The 19,577-nt window shown below is 39.1% G+C and overlaps 1 protein-coding gene across 3 annotated transcripts in view; it reads right to left on the bottom strand.

Moving 5' to 3' along the window:
• Positions 1–19,577, bottom strand: part of GRM1 (glutamate metabotropic receptor 1) — a 371,221-nt gene that overhangs the window by 58,955 nt on the left and 292,689 nt on the right. For all 3 annotated transcript variants that reach the window (XM_067010975.1, XM_059035994.2, XM_067010976.1), the window contains exons 5-6: positions 9,328–9,574; positions 4,695–4,863 (exon numbers count right to left, since the gene is read on the bottom strand). In XM_067010975.1, the coding sequence (XP_066867076.1) occupies positions 4,695–4,863; positions 9,328–9,574 (416 nt within the window). The remainder of the gene's footprint in view (positions 1–4,694; positions 4,864–9,327; positions 9,575–19,577) is intronic.

The raw sequence follows: 19,577 nt of genomic DNA, 5'->3' as shown, positions 1-19,577 counted from the left end.
ATACTGTTCTCCATAGCGGCTGTATCAATTTACATTCCCACCAGCAGTGCAAGAGGGTTCCCTTTTCTCCACACCCTCTCCAGCATTTATTGTTTCTAGAGTTTTTGATGATGGCCAATCTGACCAGTGCGAGATGATATCTCATTGTAGTTTTGATTTGCATTTCTCTAATGATTAATGAGGTTGAGCATTCTTTCATGTGTTTGTTAGCAATCTATATATCTTCTTTGGAGAAATGTCTATTTAGTTCTTCTGCCCATTTTTGGATTGGGTTGTTTGTTTTTTTGTTATTGAGCTGCATGAGTTGCTTATAAATTTTGGAAATTAATCCTTTGTCAGTTGCTTCGTTTGCAAATATTTTCTCCCATTCTGAGGGTTGTCTTTTGGTCTTGTTTATGGTTTCCTTTGCTGTGCAAAAGCTTTTAAGTTTCATTAGGTCCCATTTGTTTCTTTGTGTTTTTATTTCCATTTCTCTAGGAGATGGGTCAAAAAGGATCTTGCTGTGATTTATGTCGCATAGTGTTCTGCCTATGTTTTCCTCTAAGAGTTTGATAGTGTCTGGCCTTACATTCAGCTCGGCATTTCTTAACCACTAGCTGAGAAAGCTTGGGACAAGTGATTCAAGCCCTCTGGGCCTCTGACTTCTCATCTATCAAATGGGGTGATAATATCTGCTTTAAAAGGGTGGTTTTAAGGAATAATTGAAACGATGTCATCCATTCCTGTACTTGCACAAGAATATGCTTGATAAATGTTAGTTCCCGATCTCTATTGCCTCCCTTCTCCTTTCTTTCACTTTCTCCCCCTTGCCTTCCCACCCCTTCTTACCTCTTTCCTGCCTTCTCCACACCAAGGAAAATAGCAGCAGGCTTAGTGTGGGAGACCAATACAAGTGCCAGGCCCTTGCTGTTTGCTTGCAGGTCCATTGTCCATATTTTACGTGCTGCCTCAAATTCTTTTTGCCTGACCTGTCTTTTAGGCCCTTGGCCCCCAGCTCTTGAGGGTTCTGGATGCTTCTGCAACTCCTACCTCAGAGCCTACCGCTACTGTGTCATCTTCTGGCATCTCCAGGTGACTCTCTCTCCCCTGGAAGAGGCACTGGGTTCTAGAACTGCCTCCTTGGCAATTCAGCACAGCAGGAGCCCAGACCAGCCTGTGTAAGACCCACAGAGACTTCTCCCCCTGCTGCTTCCAAATTCAAAGAAGGTCCACATAGCAGGACATGGACCCTGGCTTCCCCTGCAGCTGCCTAAAGGGGTCAGATGACGTCACTTCCTGTGAGCAAACGCTGACCACAGGAAGCAGAAAATAGAACGGCAGGAGTGCATACATTTTTCTCCCTTCCTTGCTCCAACAGACAGTCCGAGCAGCCTGTCCAGAGACCTCCGTGAGGCTGAGCTGTGCTCAGTGAGGCAGCGTCCTGCTCAGTGATGCTTCACCTTATTGGTAGAGGTGTTCCGCCACGCTTCCCTGCCTCCCTTCCCTCTTCCTCTCACTCTTGCTTCCCTGGGATTGTATCTCCCAGTAATGCATTAGCACTTAACCTTGTTTAGCTTTCAGGGTTCAAGGGAACCTGAGCTAAGTATCTGCGCACTACATTGCTCAGGCTCTCTTTCCAGCATCTTCTCCATACGGTTGGCAAAATGGAAGGACCTAACGGGAGACTGAAGAGCTGCAGAGAGGAGAAGCCTCGCATCAAGGTATCCTCCCCTCCCACCTCAGGAGGTGTCTCAGGTAGTATCTGTGACCTTCCCTGGGTCCCTCTAGCCCAAAGATGGGAATGACTCCTACCGTTGCTCATCTCTGAGTTGCCTCATTGCCCCCTTTTACTTGTATAGCCAGTTTTTTACCTTAAATTTCCTCTGTTGAACCACCTGGCATGGGTTCTTTCTTTCCTGACTGAAACCTGACTAATGTAAGACACAACAATAAAAGTTTGATTTTATTTACCACTGTTTGTGGTATGACTGAAATCAATTTCTCCTCCATAAAATATTATAAGATATTATATTTATATTTCTAAAATCAATAACATAAGAAAACTGGACTTTTAACTACTCCAAAGGAACTTACCATAAGAAAGTTTTATGGGTTATCACAAAAGAAGTCAAATGGTTATTTCGACATTTGAAATGGCATTTGATATTTAAAATGAATAATCCTTTCCTAAAGGTTATGTTTCTCAGTTAATACAAGTGCAAGTCCTACAATCACTTTTTACGTTGCTTCCCTCTAGTCTCTGTAGTGGCTACTGAGAGACCTGGCTCTGCATCCTGAACCTGGTAGGTGGCAAATTGATGATGTAAGAATATAAATGCTATTATTTGGTAAATGGGATTCAGATTTCATTTGTTTCCATACCTCCCATGATGCTTATGGGAAACAGACATTCCCCCCTCACCTCCACTCCAGGTGCTATTGAGAACGGGCATACTTTTATCCTGCAGGGTACACAATATTATGAAAATTGGACCTCAAGAGATTTGCATTTATAGCAAGTGCTCTGTAATGGCTTAGCAAAGATTTCTGGGATCTCCTTTGATAACACTGCATGGGTGTAATGCAAATGTGATGCCAGAAATACTTCAGCATCTAGCTTAGAGCTGCATGCAGACAGCCTTTCCTCTGAACTTGGGGGTGGGGGGAAAGTCTATCTTCTGGAGTATACAAATGGGACTACACATGGCATGTGAGCTCCCATTCATGGCCTGCCAGCAGTCAGAGCACCAGGAGGGAATTCTGAAAGGGAGCTGGAGTGCAGAGTATCTTTAGATTGATTTGTTTTCTCTTGCCAGGGTTGTATTTGTTTGTTTGTTTGTTTTTCTTACACTCTGAATAACCAAACTGTGTAGCTTCATAAACTTTTTCACAGCAGTTGTCTGCACTAAAGATTCAATGCTGCCACCCATGCTGAGGAGGAGATCTGAGATGAACATGTGACACCCTTTGGGTCACAGAAGAGCAAAAAGCCCAGGGCTTCTGGGCTGTCCCAATCATATGACTTCAGGTCTCCCTGGTTTTCCCTACCATACAGAGAAGATAACCAACCCAGAATCCAGTGGTCTGGCATCCTGTGGTAAGAGTCAAGGAGAAGTTTTAGGCCTCTCAATTTCAGAGGATATATTCCTAATACCTCCAGACAGCCCCATGTGAAAAATTCCATCTGGATAAAAATCAGAGATGCATTCTTGGGGAGAAGCAGCACTGACGTATGGCCCATACACAATGGTTTGGCTGGAGTCATTCTTACACTACTGAAGTGCTTCTGTACTGGTTGGAAACTAATGGTGACTCTCCAAGCCCCCTGACTGCCCCATACTACCCCATCCATGTAAGATTCCTCACCTAAATCTTCCCATGATCCAATAACTCAAGGATTAACTGTGGGCATGGCAGGAGGCCTCCAGCACCCTGTCATAGCACTAAAATGGAGTTCATTCTGACTGGTTATCATGACAATTATTAAATATTTTTAATATCACATCTGCAGAGAAGGCAGTGACATTTGCAACTAGGGTGAGTTGCCTCAGAAGTTTTTTTCACACTCAAAGTGACTTGAGAGTTTTTGAGTCCACCCGGACAGCTCTTCCCAGCTGCTAAAAGATGTTGCAGGTTCCAGATCCTCCACATTCTTTGATCAGTAGTGATAAAGCTTTTCCAGCTGCTGTACCAGCACAACTAGACTCTTACCCTAAAGGCCCCTAAGTATACTTCTCAGGGCCTCTCCCTTGCATGGCTGGTTCTATGGCTCCTGCGAATGGCATAGCAGCGTGGCCACGTGGCAAGAGAGCAGGAGCCTCACACGGTATACATTCTAGCCCCAGCTGTGCTTTGTGACATTTACTTGACAGCCTGTCTGCTCAGAGAGATGAATCACAGAAAATTAGAGACGTGAAAGACCTATTAGGTCATTTAATCCACATTCCTGACAGCTCACAGTCATTCCCCTACGCTCCATTTCCTAGTGCATCAGCCAGTTTGGTTTTTAAATAGCATGGGATTCAGAGAGTGCTCTTTCCATGTCTTCTTCACCAAGAATTCTCTTTACTCCATTCAGCCAAATGCCCAGTATATGATGTTTATTTACTCTAGTTTTAAGTATACAGTAATATCATGATCACTCACTTGCCCCAACCTGGAATAAAAGCAACAAACTTCTGGGAATAATTAGAAGTGAAGACTCTCTCTTGGCTGGAAAATACCAGTTTCAGGAAAATTCAAAGAACTTGGTAGAGAAAAGAGAAGTGGTAAGCAGTGCTTTTGTGTTACCTCATTTCAGCTTCTTTAATTTTAGTTATATATTTATTTGGCATCGTTCAGCTTCTGCTTTCTTTAACAATAGCTATAGCTATGAGTAAGCAGTATCATTGGCTCTGGTTTCCGTGTTTACTTCTGTTTTAATTTTTAATTTGATTATTCATCCCCTTGCTTTCTATATTGTATTTAAGATTGCAGTTCATCATTACGATTCAAATAAAGACTATTCTAAATATCCCAGTGGTTTGCCTATTCCATTTCCCAATCTTTCTTTGTCTTCCTCATTTTTGCTAAACACAAGAACAGAAAGAGTACGCCTGATGCACCCTTTCTGGAAAGTCTGGTCAAAGAAAAATGTCTGTGTTTTTCTTTGCTTATGCCCAGGCAGGAGGTGTCCTCATGAACACCGTTCAAGAATGAATTTGTGGCTGGCTTACCTTAATTTGACCCTTTAAGCAAGGCTCACTGCACACAGACCGCACCATTCCACTCTTGTTCATTTGGATTTTGTAATCATCAATGTTCAACACCCCTTCATGCCAAGTTCCAACATGTACATAGTCATAGCGATTAGCTTCAGTGTACTGCAGATTCATGATATCATACCTACAAAGAAAACAACATGTGTGTCTTGGAGAATATGGACATGATGTAGAAACCAAAGGAATTTGGTAAATAGGTAATAATAGAGAGAAGAAAGAGAAGAGTTAGAATCATCCCATGTCCTAATGCCAGCTACTGTCAATATTTTAGTTTATTTAGTTTAGTTATGTATCCTCTGATTTTCCAAAATGTGTATTCCATTCTTCAGTCTCTGTTTGTGTATCATCCATATTCATTAAAGAATATATTATTCTTGTACTTTTCTCTCTGCTTATTCTCAAAAAAATTCTATATGTGCTGAGTCGATCACCATATCCTTCAAATCATTATTCACTAGATTATTCTTTGACCAAGTAACAATTCTTCAGAACGCTAATTTTTAGCTTAAGTACTTTTATTCCAAATTCCTTTTTCACATTCAGTTGCCATTTTAATTACACTGGATTAAAAGAGATGAGTTTTACCTAGCCTGGAACTTATTTTAGGTGCTAATAGAGCATGAAATCTGAGAAATGCACCTTTAATTAGCAAGAATGTTTGGGATTTAACATCTTGAGCATTGACATTTAAACTGGTCTCTTCCTTGATCAGGACAAACGTTTCTGAATCCAAGTAATTGGTGTCAGTTATTTCAGTTATTTCAGATGCTGCACAATGGTAAAATCTACATTTAGAAATCTTCACTGTAGCCAGAGTGTGTTCTGGGGACCAGATACATCATTTCCCAGTGTGGGCAGTGGGGAGCATTTTCCAATTTGGTGGAAAAAACAGCATTTGACATTAGAATGTATAAGCTGGAATCTCTTTCCTAATGTTTTAATAGTAGATTATACTACTTAGGAATGTCACTAAACTCTGTAAGGCTCATGGGGTTCTTGTGGGAATTTACTAACATAAGGCTGTTCGCAAATGGGAGAAATACATATGTAAGGCAATAACACTATATCATTCACTTTAGTAGCACTATTAATGTGCGAAAATTCTCTGGTTATTTCCAAACTATAAGAAAATGAGAACAGCTTTGTATTGTCACAGTCATCTCTCTCTTGGTTATTGACAATTCTCTGGTATTCTTCAATCTTCTTTCCATGTTGCTATTTACTCCAAGGAAACTATAACTCAAGTGGCAGTTGCCCCAAAATGGATGCCTGACTCTCCCTCAGTGGCTCTGCAAAGTGGGGTTCTTTCCTGCAGTACTTGTGCATTCTTCACTCTCCTGTACTAGAATATGAGGCAATATCTCTTACTCTTTGTGCGTGACCCAAAGAAATAGATGGCAATGAACTAACACATATTCCTCTTCCTCAGCTCTCTTCCTCCTCTCCATAACCCTCTCCCTGCCTAATTCATCTTGGAATTCTTTCCCCCTTTCCTACCTAACCCATCTTGGAATTCTTTCCCTCTAACCCTGATACAGACTCAGAATCCTCCTCAGCCCAGCATTCCAGGAAGCTACTACCAATCAACCTTAGCTGGCATCTGAAACCTATTGGCCATATCTGGCCTAGTTCTTTATCTAGACAGCTAATATCTTTTAATAGCTTTGCTGCCTGTTCTTAATGTGCAAATGCATCCTGTCACCCACAGGATGGCTAGTGGCTTCTCCACAATCAGATTCTGGCAGTTTCTATAAATAGCAGCTCCCTAAAGGGAAAGGGGACTCTCGTGGCATAAAGGAAGTCTTTCCCCTACTTCTCCAGGTGAACAAAACTTACGTGGAGTGAGAAGAGAGAATGGTGCAACTAGAGCGTGTTATTCACCTCTCTCCTTTCTGATTTTTGGTTAATAGAGGGTTCTCATTCCTCTGGTTGCTGAGACAAACAAGAATGTTCTCAGAGTAGCTCTCTGAGTGATATCCATGTGGGTATTAACTGTAGGCTGACGGCTCGCATTCATCTTGCTGATCAAGGCCACTAATCTACACCTCCAATATTTTTCCATTGTAAACTCCTTCTGGTTACAGAGCCTGCTGTGAGTATTTGGTATGAGTAATTCCCTTTTTCATTTCCTTTAATCTTTATGTTTTACTCCATATTACATTGTTAAATCTCCTTACATACTTTCCATGGAGGCTTAGGTGTAATGCTAGCTTTAGAATATCTTTTTCCTATAAATCAGTTTCCTAAGACTTTTATTTCAACTTCCTCATTTCAACAGGCGAAATCAGTTCACACTTAATTAGCATTAAGGAACTGAAAAATTCACAATATTTTGGTATGAAAACATACTTTTAAAAAGTCCCAAAAGCTGGAGGAAAAAAAAATGCTTGAAGATACCAAGGGAAAAATACTGACTTACTAAAAAGAGGCCTTCCCCAGTGCTGTGTGTGTTAATGAACACTGCTCTTTTCTCTTGACCCCAGAGTCCCTTCTCGCACGTTGGCGGTTATTTGGAATATCCTCATGCTGTGAATTACAACTTTACAGCATCCTTTCAATGCATTCAATCTATGTTGCATGATGATTAACTAAAATATTTACAAGAGGGAACAAAAGCATGAATGACAGTGTGACAGGAGATAGAAACAAAGGGAAGTGGTTGAAATAGAAATTGAATACAGATGAAGCTGACCAATTTCAAGCCTGTGGAAATGATCCTTGAAAAGGGACCCAGGGGAAAACTCTTGATTTAAATACGTAATTAAAGATGAAGGAGAAACAAGCTAAAATTGTGGGACTATATTTTGGATAGTTTACAAATAGAGAGAGGAGGAGGTAACATGTCTACGCTGTGTGGGAAATGCATCTGGCCCTGTCCTAGGCACATTGTGTATGTTATAGAATCATAAGGAAGGTTTCCATTCCACATCCAATCCTTGATAGAATCTAGTTTCCAGTAGAAGCCAGGATTACAACCACGGGTTTAAAGGGGGGAGGGGGTGGCGGTCACTGCTCTGAATCACTTTTTCCTCTGGTACCATTTCTTAAGGTGCTCAGCTCCTGGAAGCTTTCCACACGCCCAGGCCCTGCATCATTCTATCCTTCCCACTCTCATTTTCAACTAAAGCTGCTCCCACCTCACTGGCAGCTTGGAAGGAATCTGATAAATTCATCGCTTTAATTGCTGAGTATTACTTATAGCATTTATCCTTCCTGGAGCTGTTGGATTTTGACAGGGAGAATCCACTTAGGCCCCGCAAAGCACTCTCTAAACGTAGAACTTTAAGCTTACAAGAAAGGAAGAGATATGTGGAGAATTATTTAGGGTCAAATAGTCTCTTACAGTACATTTGAAATGACATTAAGAAGGTTGCCAGCAACGTTGCCTAATTTTAGGATTAGCTAAAAGGCAGCACGATGTGGCAAAAAGATTACAAGTGTCAGATTAGGACTGCACTGCCTCTACCAGCTACTCTCTGCGTGACTTTAGGTGAGTTTCTTAGTTTCTCTGACACTCAGTTTTATCATCTGTAAAAGAAGATAATGATATGCCTATAGCGATGAGGATTAAATGATTTTTGATGATCAGTTTTATCACAACATATGCTTTTCTAAAATCTCTCATTTTGCAAAGTTATGTAATGAAAGATAACAGGGCTTAGGAGGAAAAAAAAAAAAAAGATTGTGGGCGCACTGTGCAGTAGCCAGACTGAGGGCCTTTTTTCTTTCCTGTTGCAGGTTTTAATTTTTATCCCACTATTCTGATCATCCTTTGCCTAAGAAAATTCCCGTGAAAGAACACAACTACTGTTTATACTGATATCATTCTCTGCATACCAATTACATATGAGCTAACTGGTACTATAAAAGCAAGTGTTGCAGAAGAGACTGTATATACAATGACTTGGGAAAAATATATATAGTTAGTTAGATTTAATTTTCCTTTGCTTCTTGATTAATTCTTTGGAAGGCATAGAGACTCAATACCAGACAGAAAATTCTTTTCTTTCTTGTTCCAAGAAACATGTTAGCAGGAACATAAGTTAACCTGAAAAAAAGGGATACATATGTAAGACTTGGTTCTTGTCATATATTAAGCTCTTTAAGCAGGAATAATATTAAAATATTCCACAACCGGTATAGTATTGGGACTAATCAGTTAGAAGGAGGCTGACCTGATGTTGGCAGTGCCAGGGAGGGTCCTGCTGGTCAGGTGTAATCTCCTTAGTATCTTGGGCTTGCAGGGAGGTCCCAGGCATTCTAAGGGAAGACCAGGGATGATAGCTGTATGTGTGGGTGGGGAGGTAGGGAGGTGGCACTGGTAGGATGCAGGATTGTGGGTATTTACCAATAAGAAGTTCTTCAATGTTTTATAATGTAATTTCCATCTAACATTAGCCCTTTCTTTTTAGCTATCTCGTTGCGTCTATCCTCGTTTGCGTCTATCCTCGTTTGCATCTATCCTCGTTTTCGTCTATCCTCGTGGCACCCAGAAACCATGGAACCAAAGGAAGCCAGAGTATCCATCTGTCTGGCTCGAAGAGGATCACAGGGTTATTCAGATCCATTATGGAAAAGACTGCTTTACCTTCCAGGAGCATCCCCTTTGTCATCAAACCACACCTCCTCTCCAGACACACCGATGAACGTGGACTTGATGAGGAAGTCCAGGAGTTTGCTGCCATCGATGGGCTTCATGGCATCACAGAGGCCCACATGGCCAGGGCAGAGGGCATGGTGCATGTTCTGTAGCCCATGTGCCATGGCATAGATGGCATTGATGACAAACCCCATCTTACTGTCCTGGACATAGTTTTCTTCTAAGCTTTCATTGCCTGCAACATAAAAACAGATCACTACAAAGGTTGCAGTAATGAAGTCGAAACCTGCATGTTTAATTCTCAAATGCTTTTCAGGGCTCTCAGAAGAAGGGAAAGCCAAACCTACCTGTTCAAGCTTTGTATTTGTGACTATCTCTAGTGTATTCTATCTTCAAATAGTTTATTCAATTTTATTTTCTGAATTCAATAACAGCTTTATAACATATAAACCAAATGCCACAGAGGTGAAAATAAAGAACTTTCACATATTGCAAGGAAATCCTTAAGGAGCAATGAAAATAGCTCTTATTTCCTCTAGGTTCACAGAGACTTATATTAAAAGTCTCCCTACATCACAGTCCTGGAAAAGCATTTTTTATATCCTTTGTGACAATCCACAATCCATTGTAAATCAGTCTGTGCATTATCTAAACCCCAATATTTTCTCTTGATGATTCCACTAATTTTATCATCTCTAGAACCAAAAAAACCTAGAGTAAAAAGAACTAGGTAGTATGAATTTCTTCTTCTATACGGTTGGTGGTACAGAAATATTCTTGATGGAAGAGTCATACTACACAATTAATCTAAACCTTTAGCTTTACCTGTGAATTTCAAATACTCTGCAATCATTTCCACCTATGTCACAGGTGACAGCCTAAATAGGTCACGGAACCCTAAGGTGTCTGGGCTGGAGAATAACAGAGTATCTTGGGAACTTAGAGAGCTTGAAGTACTTAGAAGAAATGGCAAAGAGTTTTGACTTTGACGTTGAGCTTGAGATGAAACAAGACATTTACAAAGAGTTCTAGTTAAGGCTAATCTATTTAGGTATAGTTGAAAATGTAAAAAGGGTACATATGCATCTACCTTAAGAATGAGATACAAAATACCCAGGCCAGGTTGAAGGGGGGACAAATTCAATTTTAACTCATCTTCCAGTGTTGCTTAATAAGAACTTTTTATTTTATTTTATTTATTTATTTATTTTAAAATTTTGGCTGCGTTGGGTCTTCGTTTCTGTGCGTGGGCTTTCTCTAGTCGCGGCGAGTGGGGGCCATTCTTAATCACGGTGCGCGGGCCTCTCACTGTCACAGCCTCTCTTGTTGCGGAGCACAGGCTCCAGACGCGCAGGCTCAGTAGTTGTGGCTCACGGGCCCAGTTGCTCTGCGGCATGTGGGATCTTCCCAGACCAGGGCTCAAACCCGTGTCCCCTGCATCGGCAGGCGGACTCTTAACCACTGCGCCACCAGGGAAGCCCAAGAACTTGTTAAAAGTGTGATTTGCTAAAGTAATATTTTCCTAATTGAAAGAACACTTCCCAAGAGGAAATAAGAGTAAGAGAGGCAGAAGAGGCATTTTAAAATCAAACTGCACAGAATAAGTCTAGAAGGGTATGTAAAGCAGAAAGCAAACACCCTCCTTGAAAAAACTGCAAAGTCATTGAAATAAGGTAACTTATGTCTGCCACCCAGAACCCCTGGGTCTTAAATGTTAGTTTGCTTTCACTCTTTTTTATATTGGGATATAAAAGAGACAAATTAATGCCATCGGTCTGGTAAGTTTTAAATGAGCCTTTAAATACAGCCTGAAACTTGCAAGTGCTGGAGCTAAATGTTAAAGCTGTTAGAGAAATTACCAGGAGTTAAAGAAGAAAAAAAATAGACAAAAATTGGATGGCAAAATAACCTTCAACGCAGCAGTAACTGAAAGGGTTCTAGCAGCTACTTAAACGGTTCTACTAAAACCATCTACTTGAAGTGGCAGCTATTAAAGTCAACCCTAGGAGCAAACTGTTAAAAAATATGCGTTCTTTTCTCTTTTAGGGACAAACCTTATGACCACTGAGTCTGTTGTTGTGTTTTTGTTTTGATAAATGCTACTAAAGATGTATTATATATTTTAAAAATTATTTTGGTGTCCCCAGTACAAATTTCTTAAGCTATCTTTTCTAGTGGATGCCTTACTCATCAGCATTGGGGCTGTAACTGGTCTTAGATTTCTTTGAGATCAATGTTTTCCTTTTGATCCTTATTTAGGACTATCATATAACTTATTGTCCAAACTCGGTTACTTCTGTGAGTGAAGTGAGTAATAATTATTCCAGAAACACCGGTGTAATTAAGGCAAACTGGTCAAATGGTGACGTGTTTCTTGAGCCATGCTGACTTCCAATTGTATCTATTTACTGATGTTATGAGTAAGATATGTGTGTATATATATATATGAAAAATATATAAAATAACACATGTAAATATATATACATTTATGTATACATATGTATATTTATTGATACATATACACAATAAACAATCAGTGGAATATTCTTAATTTAAACTAATTTTACATTTATCTTATTTTAACGGGAAATATACACATTAATAGTAATGCTGGCTACTATTTTTTGTGTTTATTATATACCATACTCAAATAATGATATCATGATAATCCTGCCAAAGAGACATGAATCCCACCGTTTATAAGTGAGGAAAGAGCAATGGTATCAAAATGCCCCCTTGATACTTGCTCTTTCTGTAAGTTGGCAGAAATGTGGGTGTAGATATAGAAGTCTACAGAAGAGACACTTTTCTGGCGACTGAGGACAAGGCATCCTTCTGTGCACCAGTATCATTTTCAAGCTTTTTGAGGTCTTCTCCCTGGGATTGTTCCAAAGTGCACAGCTGTCTCTCTCTCTGCCCAGAAGTACTAGCACTCAATCTATTAACTGCAAATTAAGACAAAGAAGCTCATCCTGTCAGTATTTATCATACAGAAAACCAGGAGGCTAGGCACATGTTTTCAGGGAATATTTGTAACTCAAACCCATTTCCAAGTAAACACAAACAGCTTGTGTGTTTGTGTAAATCTAAAGTGACACATGCACTTCCCTACCCTGCCAGTCCCCTGGGTCTGCACATGAAGGGGATGCTACCTCCCATCAGCAAGAAGTCTCTCTTCAGCTACTACCCCAGTTCACAATGAACTAGCATTTGGGAAGGTGTGACAGAGTTAGAAAATCACCTGGCCTTTACAGGACCATTTTCTTTGCCATAGCAACAGTCCCAGATGATGCTGCAAGAATTTATCATCAAACAAACAGAATATGATACAGGTTTTCCTTCTGCCCAAAGATCCTATATTTTCATGACCAATGAATAGAGAATCCAAACTAATATTATTGTCACTTGGTGGGAAGGTGAAAACACTCTGATTCCCTAGGGTTTAGTGCCTTTTTAATAACACTAGTCTCAGAGTTATTAGTAAGAAGGGGATTTTATGATTCATTTTCTGTGATGCATTAACCATTAACGGCCACTAGGGTATCATTAAACTACTAAATTTTCTAATATACTAAATGGAATCAAATAATTGTAGTTGACTGTGTTTATTTACCTTCAAAAGAATACCTTCCTAACTACCTCACAGCAGATTGTGAAAATAGCTACCTTGATTCTAAATAGTAATCTTGTCTTATTGCAAAACACAAGGGCTATAAATTGCTGCCTGAGTATGGCAGCACACACAGACTCCATGAGGGTAGGAAGAGACTGTGTACCTTCTAAAAACAGGAAATCTATGGTGGTGGGGAGAAGGGCTGGCAATTCCATCTGCTGCCATTTAGGATGGTTATTCAGCAGAGTGGTATAACAGAAAGAAAGAGCTCGGGACTAGGCACTTAAACACCTGGGACCTAGTGAAATGGAGCAGGACCCTGTGGGGCTCTCCTGGCTATGAATTCTTTTCATGTCCCCAGTTTCTTGTTTGAAAGAAATAGGCTTCATTCAGCCTCCTTGACCTTATCTGAGTTCCAAAGTGCAGACTCAAACAATTGCTTATCGGGGAAGGGAGGGAATGCAAAAACAAAGGAGGAGCAGTCAAGAAACAGTAGTGCAAATAAATAAGATCGTCTATACAAATTTTTCAGATTCCACATTTATGCGTTAATATACGATATTTGTTTTTCTCTTTCTGACTTACTTCACTCTGTATGACAGTCTCTAGGTCCATCCATGTCTCTACAACATTTACAAAGCAGAAATAAAGACACAGACATAGAGATCAAATGTATGGATACCAAGGGGCAAGGGGGGCGTGGGATGAATTGGGAGATTGGGATTGACATATACACACTATTGATACTATGTATAAAATAGATAACTAATGAGAACCTACTGTATAACACAGGGAACTCTACTCAGTGCTCTGTGGTGACCTAAATGAGAAGGAAATCCAAAAAAGAGGGGATATATGTATACATAGAGCTGATTCACTTGCTGTACAGTATAAACTAACACTATATTGTAAAGCAACTATACTCCAATAAAATTTTTTTTTAATTAAAAAAAGAAAAGAAACAATAGTGAAGCCACGGGGCAGGGTCCTGGTTCCTCCTTAAGGGATATACATAACAATATCTTCCAGTTCTTCTGCAGGCAGACCCTCACCCAGGTAGAGGACAATAACTTCAGGCTGAGAACAAGATTCCTGGAACACTTTCCTGTAACCTCACCACCAACCAATCAGAAGAAAGTCACACACCCTGTAGCCCTCACCCCAAATTTTGCCTATAAAAACTTCTCCCCAGCAAACCATTGGTGAGTTCTGGTTTTTCTTGAGCATGAGCCACCTGTTCTCCTTGCTTGGCCCTGCAATAAACCTTTCTCAGCTCCAAACTGATGTTTCAGTTTGTTTGGCCTCACTGTGCATTGGGCACATGAACTTGCAGGCAGTAACACTAGAGGCAGTTCTGCTATAATATATCAACAATACATATCCAACTAGCCATGGAACTTGGACAAGGGTCTAGACCTCCTTGAGTCTCAGTTTCCTAGTCTAAAAAATACCACAAGTCGATCAGATTATCTTTCTGAAGATGTTTTCCCCCCTCTAAAGTTCCTATGCTTTGCTTCTCCAATTCCACACTTATTGGTACTTAGCAAAGTCCTTTACATTTGCTATCTTTTTTTAATTCTTACAAAACTGTATGAGTTTTGTTCTATTATCACCATTTTACAAATGAGAAGATTAAAGCACAGATAATTGAAATCACGATTGGGGAGAAATATTCTCCTTTCCCTTTCCCTTCTATTAATGCTTCTTTGTGAAGAGATTCTTACTTAGTACCACCTCAGGCCTCTTGTCTTACTCAATGGGAAGAGTGGAGTGATTCACCTTTTTGCAGAATTGAGGAAAAGAAACTGGGCATGCTTAGCTCAGCCCTTATCTCTCTCGTCTGGAGGCCTGCACTTGACAATTCTCAAAGGTTGTGGTTGATTCTCCAGCCTTTGGTAAATGTGGGCTGTAGTCGACAGTTGTGCCAGTAGGCCAGACAGGTTAATCTAGCATTGAAAAGTCTATTGTGGTCATATCTGATCCATGTCCCTAATCCAGTTTGTTGTGATTTTTGTTGTTGTTTGTTTGTCAGTTAGTTTTTTTGTTAACTTTTAAAAACTTCTTCACTGAGGTATAACTCACATATGGTGCAGAAATTTTTACTGTACATTATAATATTAATAAATGTTTATTAATTTATTAATAAATGTTTACATATGTACATACCCATGTAACTGCTCCCCATATCATGATATAGAGCATTTCCAGAGGCTTCCATTTATTTAGAGCTTCCTTAATTTATCCTAGCAATATTTTGTAATTTTTCAGTATGCAGATACTAGGTATTTGATTTTTATGGTACTACTACAATTGGTGTACTTGAAAATTTTTTAAATTATTTGTTGCCAGTATAGAGAAATGCTATTGATATCTGTGTTTCAACCTCGTATCCTGCAAGCTTTCCAAATTTACTTATTAATTCTAATTTCTTATAAATTCTTTTGAGCTTTCTATGTATGCAATCACATTATTAATAAAACATATCTTATATTTTATAACCATCTGTTTCTCTCCTGGGTCTACTCCTTAGTTGGGTTCAAATTTGGGAAGGAAATACATTGGCTGTGCCACTGAAATCCCAGGGGTTCTGAATTCAAGGTCACACAGCTACCAAGGACAGAGGCAGTGGCCTCCAGAGCTGGACCCGGTCCCTGCCACGTGGCACTATGCATAAAATAGCAGCCCTGCCCAACTGCTGGAGCAGTTCTGTAACAGACAATGAGACATCACTTAGGAAAAACAATTAATTTGATGTTTGTTAGTTCTGAATTTTTAGTAATATCGTCCCAGTTTGAATGTCCAAAGTGGAAAAACGTAGAAAATAAATTGAAAGAATGTTGAACTCCAATAGAGTACTTTTGTTGATGCCTATTCTTTCTATTTAATTAGTACAACCTTACCACTACGCATGTAGGTCTAGTTGTGTTGCCTTTTAAAATCTAGACTCTCAGCATTAAATTCAAAATAAAAAGAAACAAAACACGCATTCTTTTATCTCATCTTAACAAGGAAATGTTTTGGGAAACATTAGTAAACATAACTGTCCCTGGAGAAAACATTCTTCTGGTTTCTTGGCTTTTGTAGCTCTCCACTGCTTCTTTTTATCGGAGAGCATTATATATTCAACACATAATTTGATACAATCTCCATTCAGATCAAAATAGAAAGAACTGTAATTGTTTTATATTGTTAACGTATCAAGCAAAGAAAATGAAATTCATGTTACTTTAAATGACCTGAGTATCAGATTAATTGAGAGAAAATTAATCAGGTCACTTTTAAAATAATGACCTCAAAGGACTAAAGTGCCGTCAAGTTTTCCTGAAGGCCTGGCTATTAAATTTTTCTTATGCTTTTCCAGGAAGAATTTGTGGTAAGATTCACAACAGTCCAGCCTTGTTCATGCTCAAGTTTAAAATCTTTGAAGTCCTTTTTCCCTCTGACTCTATACTTTCCTCTTTCCCTAAAAATTTTCTCAGTTCACATCACAGAAAAATATGACCCCTCCATTATTTTATATTCCATTTATTAAAATGTAAATTAACTGCTGTGTAGGAAGGAAAAGAAGAAAGTAAGGATCATTTACTTGAGTGTGTGTTATTAGCTGAATTTCTATTGCCTAAACCCACCTGGTTTTAACATATGTGAACAATACAGACATTTTTCTAAATACATCATCACAATCTATTGCTAAAGAGAGAAATCCCCCAGTTATATGACACACACACAGCCGACTCCCTGCAAATTGCTGATAATGTATGGTAAGCCTTCAATTCCCTGAAAATACAATTGCATTTTAGCTAATTCATATTTCAAAAAATTGTAGTGTTATGTGAAAAACAAATGAGGACAATCCCTGGAGAGTTCAAGTGATGCTGAGGATTAGTCAGTAACATTCAGTTGAACTGTGGGGCTCTTTGTTTCTCTACGGAGAGAAAATAAGGGCAACTTCTCATGTGCCTTTGCCTTTATTGATCTGGCACAAAACAGTGTCATGGAGTTATAAACCACTCCCCACAGGTCTGCAGTAAGCATTTGGCAGGTAATCATAGAGAAGGAGTCTGTTACAGAGAGCTGGCTGCTTTAGCCAACGTGGGAAGTTAGGCTGTTGTTAATCAGGAACCAACTCCTGTCTCAACAACCTGCTGGGTCAAAATCCTTGCCAAGCCTATTCATCTTGGTCTCTTCTAAATGCTAAGGAGGCATATCTATGCTCATAGCTCCACGTCTACTTATTTATGGGTGATAGGAAACATGCTTTCTTTTACAAATGTAAGGTAGTTCCATGATTGAATGCTATTAGGGTCCATTTCAAGTTCCCTTTTGTAGTATCTCTAGTTTCATGCTTCAGTGTTTAGATTGAGCTAATAAGTCAGAGTGGATTTTGCAGAAATATAAGAACTATTTGTGAAAAATCTACTTATCTCTGACCTATTAGAGTCTACCAGCATCTTCTGATAACCAATATAGGGTCTTGTTTATTACAAAACAAAACCTTAAAAGTTATATGGCATTAGTATTGCAAATCCACTTTTATGACTGACTTCTGATTAATACAGTACAGTATTTATAACTTGACAAAATGCTGTACCATTAAAAAAGTCTACTTTGGGATATATTAAGGATATCCTATCCTTTAGCCTTTTTCCTGGAATTCATATGCCAAGTGATAAAATGGAAACTTGGAATAGAAGCTTTCCATGTCCTGCACAGGATTAAATACAGGTTTAAATACAGGCCATAATGTTTATTACCATGCCCACATCACCTAAGAATGAGATATACTGTGGATTTTCATGTAAGGTTCATTTCTGCAGGGCACTCTTAGTTGATATTTTACACTGATATTTTATGTAGAATTAACAGCTCATGTAGACCAAAATACTATCTGTCCCAATGTTGGTTGGGATTTCTTGAATGACATATTGCCTTTTATGTGGTGTCTCCCAACAGCATCTCTTGAAAGAATCAAATTTGGAATTCCTAAGAGCCTAATTGGAACTCATGGCTAGTGAGACTTCAATCAATATCTGTCACAGAAATTAAGAGTAGCTCCTAAGATTAACGTTGTCAAGCACATACAGGCAAAAAGCTCTGAACAGGGTCTATTGCTAAAACACATACAGGGTTCAGACTTTATGCAAATCTGCTTGGATATGTCAATCACTCTGCTCAGGTTGTGTAGGGCATATTTACAGAAACAAGAATGCCAAAAATAGATTCATTAAGAAGGACTCCTTGAGAGGTCACAGGGCTGATCCAAATCTATTAAAATTATATTCAGGAGTAGAATATAAGCTCTATATTCTAACTGGTAAAGTTGTTTATCATAGGGTATGGGTAAACAATGCTGAAATGGCTCTACACATATACCAAGGTTGAAAAAATAAATGAATAGGGAATTCCCTCGTGGTCCAGTGGTTAGGAGGGCTGGGGGCTCGCGTTTGATCCCTGGTTGGGGAACTAAGATCCCACAAGCTGTGTGGCCAAAAAAAACCAAAAAGCAAAACAGAAAAAATGAATAAATGGATGACAGATGATAGAATCCAAGTTTATCACAGTTGGAGTGGGGAAGGATACTGATAAGCAAAGGGGAAAAGCTAGAATAAACCATGTGGTACTGGAATCCAGGTAAAGGCATAAGTATGAATTTAAATTTAGCTTAATATATATACTGATGAATTAATATAGAAATAATCATACATATGTTTATATGTGGATTGGTATATATTTATATACTTCCCAACTCTGCCCACTGAAGCAAAAACACCCCAATCATAACGAGCATGCCCAGTGCCCAGATCTTGGATTCTAACACCATTCTCTAATAAAGACGATCAGAATGCCTTTGGAGAAATAACCAGTTGTAGGGCTGGGGCAGGAAGTATACAAGATGAGCCTGAAACACCTTGTAGTGCCAGAAAATAAGGAAGTTGCTTAAAAAATAAAACAATAGAGATATGTCAAAAGAACACTAGAATCAAATAAAAGACCTCCCAATGGCCCAAGCTGAGACAATTTGAGCAAGAAAATCAATAATATAGTATTGGATTATAAGCCAAAGTATAAAACATAAATACTCTTGAGTCCAACTGATATAAATAAAGAATTAAATTAAAAAATTAATGGGGAAGAGACAAATCTCCTGTACAGAAGAATTCCAAATAATTTATGTAGATAATCTGCCCTCAAGAAGGTGGAGCATAATTCCACACCCTTTAAGCGTGGGATGCACTTAGTGATTTGCTTTCAAAGAGTACAGTACAAAAACAAAGATAGAAACAGAAACTTAGTAAATGCGTCATTAGCCAGGTGATCAATGTTAACATTATCAGTGATAAATTGATAGGGTGTACTCTCGTACATTGTGTTGAGAAAGACACTTCATCTCTGGGGTCTCCCTCCCAAAACTCATAATCTCAGTCTGACTATGAGAAATACGTTTGCCAAACTCAAATTTAGTGACACTCTACAAAATACCTGATCAGTACTCCTAAAAACTGTCAAGGTCATCAAAAACAAGGGAAATTTGAGAATTATCACAGCTGAGAGGAGCCAAAGAGACATGAAAAATAACTATAATGTGATATGCTGGATGAGATCCTGGAACAGAAAAAGGAAAACT

Source organism: Kogia breviceps, chromosome 13 (genome assembly GCF_026419965.1).
Source record: "Kogia breviceps isolate mKogBre1 chromosome 13, mKogBre1 haplotype 1, whole genome shotgun sequence".
NCBI classification, from domain to species: domain Eukaryota; kingdom Metazoa; phylum Chordata; class Mammalia; order Artiodactyla; family Physeteridae; genus Kogia; species Kogia breviceps.
The sequence above is the reverse complement of the archived record's forward strand: the minus strand, read 5'-3'. Positions and strand labels throughout refer to the sequence as shown.